The 10,511-nt window shown below is 41.7% G+C and overlaps 1 protein-coding gene across 2 annotated transcripts; it reads right to left on the bottom strand.

Moving 5' to 3' along the window:
* Window positions 1–1,321: 1,321 nt before the first annotated feature.
* On the bottom strand, window positions 1,322–10,263 carry TMEM254 (transmembrane protein 254). Of its 2 annotated transcripts, none has more exons than XM_012762490.3 (4): window positions 9,948–10,263; window positions 8,064–8,167; window positions 7,797–7,856; window positions 1,322–3,211 (listed from the first exon to the last, which is right to left on the bottom strand). In XM_012762490.3, exons 1-4 carry the CDS (start codon window positions 10,035–10,037, stop codon window positions 3,091–3,093), a joined length of 375 nt encoding a protein of 124 aa, XP_012617944.1. In that variant the 5' UTR covers window positions 10,038–10,263; the 3' UTR covers window positions 1,322–3,090. The 2 variants fall into 2 exon arrangements, with proteins under 2 accessions (XP_012617944.1, XP_075866214.1); XM_076010099.1 differs by lacking the exon at window positions 9,948–10,263 and adding an exon at window positions 9,614–9,934.
* Window positions 10,264–10,511: the final 248 nt, after the last annotated feature.

The following is a 10,511-nucleotide window of genomic DNA, read 5'->3' as shown; positions in this document are numbered from 1 at the left end:
AACAGTTTAGTCTGTTTATCTTCCATTGTCACTTCCACCAAGACGCCTCTGGCCTTTTCTCATCCAAACTTAACATAAAGCTGTTTCTCCCTTATCACCACCATGACTACAACACACAGTCAAAATGTCTCCATTTGTTTATTTTTTGCTACACAGACTTACTTCTAAGCTCCTGAGCTGTGGGGGAGAGGGGAAACAACAGGCCCAGAATCCTACCTCCCTGTGTGTGACACTGGGTAAGTTACTTCACCTCCTTGGGATCAGTTTCTGGGTCTGTAAAATGAATGATCTGCACCATTTGCTCACTAAGATCCCCTCTGCTTCTAAGCCATGATAATATCCCAAGTAAGATTATACGATTTTATATACATGCTATATATCGACGTTTTGGTCAATGACATGCTGCATACATGATGGTCCCATAAAATTATACTATATTTTTACTGTACTTTTTCAATGTTTAGTTATGTTTGGATGCACAAATACTTACCATTGTGTTACAATTACCTATTCAGTACAGTAACCTGCTATACAGTTTGCTAGTCTAGAATAAGCCATACCAATAGCTTAGGTATGCAGTAGGCTGTACCATCTAGGTTTGTGTAAGTACAGCCTATATTTGCATAATGGTGCAATCACCTAATGATGCATTTCTCAGAAAGTATCCCCATTGTTTAGTGATGCATGACTATATTTTTAGGCATTTAAAAAATGCCAGAACACTCCTTACTTGGTACACAGATCTTATGAAATGCTGAATGAAATGAAAACAGAAACAAAAAGGAGATAATCCTACAATGAAAAAGAGACACGTGGGCCATGGGAAGTTTACAAACCTAAGTATATACCCTATAACCAGGGCATTCTGCAATTCTTTTTTTTTTTTTTTTATGAGACAGAGTCTCGCTTTGTTGCCTAAGCTAGAGTGAGTGCCGTGGCGTCAGCCTAGCTCACAGCAACCTCAAACTCCTGGGCTCAAGCAATCCTGCTGCCTCAGCCTCCCGAGTAGCTGGGACTACAGGCATGCACCACCAGGCCAGGCTGATTTTTCCTATATATATATATTAGTTGGTCAATTAATTTCTTTCTATTTATAGAGATGGGGTCTCACTCTTGCTCAGGCTGGTTTTCAACTCCTGACCTCGAGCAATCCGCCCACCTCGGCCTCCCAGAATGCTAGGATTACAGGCGTGAGCCACGGCCTGCAATTCTTTATCAATGAGAAACAAACTGATATTTGAACTAGATAAACAGTTCCATAAGAGTCTATTTGAGAAAAAGAATCCAATGCATGACACTATGTCAAAACTGAAAAACATACTTGTGAGACACAATTCACAGAATTTTATTCAAATTAATCCATTTGTTCAATAATCTTCCAGATTGTTCCCAGCACCAGTCATTATTATTTCCTTTGGAAAGGACGTTTTTTAAAAATCTGGGTTGAATTTCCATGATGTTTAACTCTATGGTCAAAAATCTTTATCTACCACAAAGCAACATCTTAATCATAAGAGAAACAGAGGGAAAGACTGAAATGTATTTGCAGAAATTTATCTCCACTAGAAACAATTCATACTCCATAATCTTTCAAGGTTGTACTTTTACTTGGGGGCTCTATTTTGGGAAGGGGGTTGTTTCTCATAAATGTTTGCTTAATATAAGTAACCTGCCTTGCCGTATCACGGAAGAGAAATGAGTACTAGTTTGCAGAGAACAAGTAGGCAGTCCTCCCAGGGAAGGAAACCAAATGGCTTGTAGGGGTCGCTCTGCAGGGATAAGGGGACAGAGTCAATAATCCTGCCTCCCCAACCTGTCAGCAGTAATGAGGTCTAACCAGATGAATGGGAGAGGTAGTAACTAGCAAGGTAGCCCATGGGACAGAATCTCTAAAACAAGAATGTGTATCTGAGTGAGTCAGAGCTAGAGGGAGACACCTGGTGTTCAGAGAAAGTGACCATGAATAGGAAAGTGTAAAAATGATACCCACAGAAAGTGGTACAGATTAAAGCCAGTCTTGTACTTTTCTTTTGAGATGAAGGAACACCAAACAGGTTGTGCAATTTTCACGTAGAAATTAGAATGATACTGAACAAGGGGAAAGCAAAAGTGGTTTCCCTCCTTTGTTCAATAAACACTGATGGAGCACCTGTGTGCAAGGCAGTGGGACAGGTGCTGAGGGTAAAAGACGTGGCCCTGAGTTGAAGGAGTAATCTGGCAGTGCCATCGGAGCCCTGCACATGGCAGAGCACTGTGTCCCAGGGGCCATGTAGAGGAAAGGATCACTTCTGGCTGGCAGCACTAGGTAAGGCACTCCCAGTCCTCTCCTCTTGGTTCCCAGCATGTCCTCCTGTGCCTCTGTGTAATTGCTCAGCCTGCCCTGTGCCAGGCACTTGCTTATCTTCCTCATCTTTTTCTGTAGTTTGAGAAAGGATCCTGCCTCCACAGGTACCTAATAAATGTGTAGAATTTATGTGTTGTGGAAGTGTCACTGGTCCAGAAAGGTGGAAACAATTGGGGGAAAGGAAAGGTAAGATTGTGGTGGTGAGGGTAAGGTGTTTTGCTAACAAGTAAATTTAGTATGTGGCTCAGATGACGAAAGACCACCATAACGGCCAAGGACCTCAAGAAGGTAGCTGGAAGCACTCAGGCAAAAACAGATTAGTCTGCGGAAGTGGAAAACTCTCCAAACCCCGAATTCCATCCTGAATTTCTTGCGACTCTATTTCCTTTAGAACCATTGGACCCAATCTCTCATGTCGAGCAATAGAGCTCTCATGGGACAGATGAGAAGGGCTGCTTGTCTTCTTTACCGCTCTGCAATGAAATGCATGGGTTGTGCAGATACGCCGCATAGCCATGCCCATAACTAAGTCTTATTTTCGGGGTAGGGCTTATATTGTGCAAATGCTTAGAAATCCCGCTAGGGCTTATTTTATGGGTAAGTCTTATTTTCGGGGAAACACGGTAGTCTCTAGAAAGTAGGAAGATCACTGAGTAAACACTGCCTCCCTGCCACTCCCCACAACCCCCCACCATAAGAGGTGAGGTTGAATGTAAAAGTGTAGAGAAAGCTTTTGGATATCTTCTTTAAGTTTGTTTTCGGCGCTTTGATCTGTAAGCAATCAAGATGGAGAGAGATGCTATCCCGAATAGGAAAGTCTGTAGGAACCAGAGCAGTCGAGCCCGACCATCTGTGATGCCTTTAGACCTAAAAAAACAACAAAAAACATTTAAACACCAGAATTTTAATCTTATGGTTTCAAGGGACTGATTGTCTTCTTTTTTTTTTTTAATTTATACCTTCCATCTAGTTTCATCAGGTTTATTTTGCTGTATTTCTCTGGATTCTTAACTTGAATGGTTAGTTCATTTATTAATATTTTTCAACTTTCTTGTTTTCTAATAAATGCATTTTGGATGATTCACTATTCCCTGAGAACCAGTCTGGCTACTCTCCAGGGTATGGTATTATAAAACTGTTTTTCATGTGATTCTGGTCAGTGGATAGGGTAAAAAGCACTGGCATGGCTTCAGAACAAACATTTTGAAGACAGACCAGATATAAATCCTAGCTTGGCCACCTACCAGCTGTGACCTGGGCAAATCATTTAGTATCTTTCAGAATCAGTTTTCTTGTCTGAAAAAAATAGGAATAATAGTGGCTATCCCACCAAGTTTGTGAGACAATATACACAAAGTGCCTAGGAAAGAGCTTGGCACATGGTAATGATAAACATTTGCTTATATAGGCACTCAAAACAAATTGCCTAAAACAAAGCTCAAAAGAAAATATCTAATTGAAGTGAATGGCTTGATACAGTTTTATCTGTCTATAGTAAGCCCCATTTGGATGACTTTTTATTTAAAACAAATTTTAAAAACCATAAATATAAAAATGACATGATTTTCTACACTAACAAATTAAAGGAAAAAGATCATATGAACATCTTAAAATATACAGAAGCACTTGACAATTCCAACATCTATTTTTAATAGAAGTTTGCAGCAAATTTAGAAATACAATGTAACTTCCTAATTTTGATAGAAGAGATCTACAAAAATCTAGAATAAACATGATGGGATATGTTAAAAGTTTTCCTCTGAGATTAAGAACCAGGCACGATGTTTATTAACTCCACTTCTAGTCAACACTGTATGGGAAGTGCTAGCCAGTGCAATAGGGAAGAAACACAAATAAAAGGTATAGAGAGGCCGGTAGCTCACGCCTGTAATTCTAGCACTCTGGGAGGCCGAGGCAGACGGATTGTGTGAGCTCAGGAGTTCGAGACCAGCCTGAGCAAGAGCAAGACGCTGTCTCCCTAAAAAATACAAAGAAATTAGCTGGACACTAAAAATACATAGAAAAAATTAGCCGGGTATGGTGGCACATGCCTGTAGTCCCAGCTACTTGGGAGGCTGAGGCAGTAGGATTGCTTGAGCCCAAGAGTCTGAGGTTGCTGAGCTAGGCTGATGCCACAGCACTTTAGCTGGGAAAACAGAGTGAAACTCTGTCTCAAAAAAAAAAAAAAAAGATATACAGATTTGAAAGGAAGAAATAATACTGTCTTCATTTCTAGATAGTAAAAAAAAAAAAACTACAGATAAACTATTATAATTAATACATGTATTAATATTTAGCAAGGTAACTAGGTCAATATGTAAAAATGGACATTCATATATACTACCATCAACCAATTAGAAAATTTAAAAAAACTCATTTATAATAGCACATGAAAATAGAAGTAGCTAGAAATTAATTTAACAAAGAATGTGTAAGACCTCTTTAAAAATTACAGAATTTTATTGATACATTACTGGAGATCTAAATAAATGGAGACAGACCATTTCATGGTTTAGAAGACTCAATAATTGAAATATCCCAATTGTCTCCAAATTAATTCATATGGTCGATTCAATAAAAATCCCAACAGGTTTATTTTTTGTAGCATATGACAATGCATAAGAATATGCAAAAGTCTAGAAGTGGGCAGCCCTCTTGAGCAATGAGATGAGAGGACATGCTTTAACAGATACTAATTCTGGGAGTCTGAGGAGGGCGGATTCCTCGAGGTCAGGAGTTCGAAACCAGCCTGAGCAAGAGCGAGACCCCGTCTCTACTATAAATAGAAATAAATTAATTGGCCAACTAATATATATAGAAAAAATTAGCCGGGCATGGTGGCGCATGCCTGTAGTCCCAGCTACTCTGGAGGTTCAGGCAGAGGATCGCTTGAGCCCAGGAGTTTGAGGTTGCTGTGAGCTAGGCTGACGCCATGGTGCTCACTCCAGCCTGGGCAACAAAGCGAGACTCTGTCTCAAAAAAAAAACAAAAACAAAAACCAGATACTAATGATTATACAGCTACTGCTATATTAAGACAGTGTTGCATTGGCTCAAGGATAAACAAACAGACCAATGGAATAGCACAGACTTCAGAAACAGGGCCATGCGTATATGTATGTATGATATAAGACAGGGCACATCAATGGAGAGTGAACATCTCAATAAATAGCTCTTGGATAATTGGGCATCATATGGAAAAAGGTGAAGTTGGAAACCTCTCACAAAGAATCAGCTCCAGGCAGATTAAAGATTTAAACGTGAAAGACAAAGTTCTAAAACTGTTAGAAGATTAAAGAAGAATATCTTAATAACTTTTATAGAAAAAAGTAATAAATTTGACCATGTTGATAAACTTCTGTTTATAAAAAAAGACCCAACAGAGTAAAAAATCACAAGAAAGGATATTTGCAAGACATCTAAATGACAAAGTATTCAAATTCAGAAAAAAAAGTGCCTACAAGTGGTTAAGGACAGACAACCCATTAGCAGAATGTTGGTGAGATTGTGGGGAAATGAGCACTGTCACACTTGTATTGGAAGTATAAATTAGTCCCACGGTTCTGAAGGCAATATGCCAATATATATCAAAATTAAAAATATTCATTCTTCAATCTTCAAATTCCAGATATAGGAATTTATATATTCTAAGGGAATACTAAAGTGGACCAAATGTATGAAATTCTTGTTCACAGCAGTATTGCTTAGGATAGTAAAGCTATACATCCTTCATCAGATGGATTTCTTAAATACATTAAGGCACATCCATATAATAGAATAGTATACACTAATATTAATGGATGGGGTAAGTTGATATGTACAGCCATGGAAAATGTGAGCCTAGTGTGGTAGCACTCTTGTCGTTCTAGCTACTCAGGAGGGTGGAGTGGGAGGATTGCTTGCACCCAGGAGTTCAAGGCCAGCTTGGGCAACATAGTTAGACTCCCTCAAACAAAATAAAATAAAATAGATAAAATAAATTTAATAATAGGCATATGTGATAATGGAAAACAGTTATAGAAGAGTTTATATCTATGTGTGTATATGAAATTGTTTATAAATGCATAAAATTATGATATACACTAAACTCTTTTTTTTGAGACAGAGTCTCACTTTGTTGCCCAGGCTGGAGTGCCTTGGCATCAGCCTAGCTCACAGCAACCTCAAACTCCTGGACTCAAGAAATCCTTCTGCCTCAGCCTCCCGAGTAGCTGGGACTACAGGCATGTGCCACCATCCCCGGCTAATTTTTTCTATATATTTTAGTTGGCCAATTAATTTCTTTCTATTTATAGTAGAGACTGGGTCTCACTCTTGCTCAGGCTGGTCTTGAACTCCTAAGCTCAAACGATCCTCCCGCCTTGGCCTCCCAGAGTGCTAGGATTACAGGCGTTAGCCACCCCACTCAGCCTACACTAAATTCTTAACAAGGACTATATGGGATATTATAGAAGACTTTCAATTTTATAAGCTGAGTTTTTAGCATTCCACCTATAACTGTTTTTTTTTTTATTTTTAGAGACAGGTATCTTTCTGTCACCCAAGCTGTAATACACCAGCACAATCATAGCTCACTGTAGCCTCAAACTCCTGGGCTCAATCCTCCTGCCTCAGCCTCCTGAATAGTTGGGATTACAGGTGCATGCCACTACATCTGGCTAATTTTTCCTTTAGTAGAGACGGTGTCTTGCTATGTTGCCCAGGCTGATCCTGAACTCCTGGCCTCAAGCAATCCTCCCACCTTGGCCTCCCAATGTGCTGAGATTACAGGCATGAGCCACCTCACCTGTCCTTATTTTCCACTTTTAGAAGTAACAGAAAAATAATGGGGTGAAAGCTAACCTTGACCAGAAAAAAATATTAATTGTAAAGCAATTTGGCATTACTAAAACCATGTTTTTCATTGCATCACACTTTCTGTATATGCTTACATAAAGTACAAATATAAAGAGAATATTTTTCCTAGTACTGGCACACAATATTAACCTACACTGGCATCTATAAAGTAGGGTCTGATTTAGGGGTTTTTAACTAGCACTGCATCCCAGAATCATATATGGAGCTTTAAAAAAGAACTTATTCCTATCTCTGAAGCAAGACCTATTAGATGGGTCTGGAAACCAGACATGAATATTTTGAAAGAACTCTTCACGTGATTCAGTTGTGAAACCACAATTAAGAATTGGGGCTATCCAGGGAATTTTTAAAACTAATAAAAGTCATCTTAATTAAATAACTAAATAATCGATTAACTAACACAAACAAAATGAATTTACTCACCAGAAATTTACTGAGTACTCCCTCTGTGCCAGGCTTAGTACCAGGCATGGGGATTTAGCTCTACCCTGAGAATGCTCTCAGCCTACAAGTGTATGAATTATTTAAATGTGGCTACTCTCAATTTATATTAGATACCAAGAGAAAAGCCACAAAGATCTATTACAAAGACTTACTTGCACAATACCATGGCATACAAGGACTCTCCCACGTGAATCAGCCAGGCAAGCCAATACCTGAAACAAACAAAAAAAGTCAGTCTAGTTTAAGTCTAAGGTGATAGTTATCTACTGATGAAATCTAACACAGAAACCTCAAAAAGAAAGGTGCCTTAATGTGAACTAGTACTACCCTTGGATATCTAAAGGGAACTTCAGGCCTTTCAAATCTCTAGTGATGCCAGAGCTGCAGTGTCCACATCCCATTTCTGTAGCTCTCCTTACCCATTGCGCAGGAGGGTGTGATGGTGGTCTACCAAGTACTGAGTGAAGGGGCCCAGGGGGCCGAGGCTCTGGTAAGGGATACTCTGAGGCCAGAATACAACCCACTGAAAGAGAACCAGAGGCAGAAAATACCTATTAGGTCACTTAAAATGTTTTATTTTTGAGAGAGACTATGAAATAATACTGATTCTACAAAAACAACTACAAACCAAAGAAACTCTGAACAGTCACCTGGGTCTCCATTCTCAATTTCCGTTTTCTAAAAACAACTCTACTGAGAGATTTATGCTGAGGAAACTATGTGGTTATCAGACTCAGTGCTATTTTTAATAAATTCCACCAAAACATTACTTTATGGAAGTTATTAGCAACTTTTAAGAGTTTGTGTTTGAGGTTGACATTCGTTCTTTGTTTTGAAAAAAAGAAGATAAATTAAAAAGTAAAAATTGAAAAAAATAATTAAAAAAAAGTTTGTGTGCCTTGGTCAGCTTCTTTACTGCATAAACTATGACTTGATCAAATCCCCATTTCATTTAGAATTCCTTTCTCTTCTTTCATTTTTTGTACCTCTAAAACTGGGACTGATGCACTGCACAGAGATGGAAAGCGAGTGAGATCAGGTTTGTGAAGTTTTAATAGCAACTGCTTAATCAATAAGGTCTCTATAATCTTATTAATTTTTTCTCAGTCTGTGTTGTAACCTCTGCCAGCTTAGAATAACTGCCAAGAGCTCCAAAATTTATTGCCACATTCAGATCTCTGCGAAGAGGAGTACTACCTCTCTCACGATGTTGTTTCACATCCGAAATTTAAATAAAGCATAAAACATCACTGCATCCTCCTAGATCAAGGGGAATGGAAGGAGCAGCATCTGCCAGCTTCATGATATCCCAATTTGAAGTCCCCAAAGCTTCCCTCTTCCCTCTATTTATACCCTAACTAGTAAGAGACACAGAATTGAGACCAGAGGTGCACTTCCGAAAACTCTCCATCCCTTGGACAATATCCATGTAGCCGTCTTTCAAAATTATACTAACTTAGCCCTCAACCTATTTTTTTCTCGCGTCTTTCCTACTGTCATTTAAACAAACTTTCTCAGCCAGACAAAAGTCGCTTTCTCTCAGTACAGCTGTTCATGCTTCCACGCCTATCCCGTTAACAGTTATAGCCTCTCTATCCCTCCTTACCAATTAAATCCTACACATCCTTTAAGTTTATCCAAGTTTTCCAAGCAATTCCAACTGCCTCAAATATTCTGCTTCGGAAGCCCTATCCTGACTTGGCAGGCCTATGGTGGTCTGCCAACTTGACTTCCTGCTCGTTGAGAGGCTAACTCTGCTAAGCCATTAGTAACAGAGAAGGGGCCAGGATACAAAGGCAGGAACACTTTCAAGCAGGAACCACCGTAAAAGCCCATCGAACTTCCGCTCACACCAGTAACCTAGGCAACCGTCCGACGCGCGTGCGCACAGGCCTCATTCCCACAGCGCCCCTCGCCCTACGAGGGCCTGCCGGGCCCAAACACATGCACCGCCCACCCCACGCCTCACCGCGAAGTATCCCAGCCCCAGCACCGTGCAGAGCGCGGGCAGGGGTCTGGCTGTACGGAAGTAGGCGGCAGCAGTCCTGCCGGCCTCCGACTTCGCCGCCACCATCTCGAAAGAGCTACATACTGAGTCGATTGGGGTGTTGTCCCTGCCCCACACAAGAAAAGCCCGGCTAGCCGGTTTCTCAGCGCCTCAGGCGCTGGGCCTAGCTGCGCCCGCGTCTCCTTTCCGGGCCCATCCCCTCCATCTCGGCTCCGGGCGCGCGCGATCTCTCCCGGCGCGGAGGCTGCGCTGAATGGAGCGCTCGCTCCCCTCGCCGGGCCGTGGCCGCGCTTACTGTGTAGTAGCCAAAGGAGAGGGTGATGACCGTGAACCAGAACAGGCTGCCCCTCTGGAAGTAGGCCGCACCGCCCGCCGCCGTCGCCATGGCCGCAGCACTTCTGCGGGATGCGCGGCCGGGCGCTTGGACGCGGGGTTATGCTGGGGCGGGGCCTGGCGAGCGCTTCTCCCGCCCACTGCCCTGCCGCGGGGGCTCGGGGACGGTGTGCGGGTTCGGAAACTCCGCGAGGGCACGTCTCCCTTTTGTCCCGCCGCGGTAGAGGGGCCTTGGGATCCTGACACCTGGGCGCCGGTAGGCTAGTCATCAGCTTGTGGAGGAGCCCCGTCTCTGACTGTCACTTTGCTGGATTTAACATAAAGATATTGGGGCGGAAGCGGTGGCTCACGCCTGTCATCCTAGCACTCTGGGAGGCCGAGACGGGCAGATTGCTCAAGGTCAGGAGTTCGAGACCAGCCTGAGCAAGAACAAGACTCCCCGTCTCTTACTATAAATACAAAGAAAATTAGCCAAACAACTAAAAGTAAAAAAAATTAGCCGGGCATGGTGGAGGCCGAGGCGGGC

Source organism: Microcebus murinus, chromosome 14, assembly GCF_040939455.1.
Source record: "Microcebus murinus isolate Inina chromosome 14, M.murinus_Inina_mat1.0, whole genome shotgun sequence".
In the NCBI taxonomy this organism is placed as follows: domain Eukaryota; kingdom Metazoa; phylum Chordata; class Mammalia; order Primates; family Cheirogaleidae; genus Microcebus; species Microcebus murinus.
This window is presented reverse-complemented; position numbering and strand designations above follow the sequence as displayed.

What these genes read in the sequence shown, in the direction of transcription:
- TMEM254 (XM_076010099.1), bottom strand. Translation starts at nt 9,718, where the DNA reads ATGGTGGCGGCGAAGTCGGAGGCCGGCAGGACTGCTGCCGCCTACTTC. An exon ending in TGGGGCTGGGATACTTCGCG is followed by an intron (nt 8,168 to 9,613) that starts GTGAGGCGTGGG and finishes GTTCTCTTTCAG; the next exon opens with TGGGTTGTATTCTGGCCTCA. An exon ending in TATGCCATGGTATTGTGCAA is followed by an intron (nt 3,212 to 7,796) that starts GTAAGTCTTTGT and finishes TTGTTTTTTTAG; the next exon opens with GTCTAAAGGCATCACAGATG.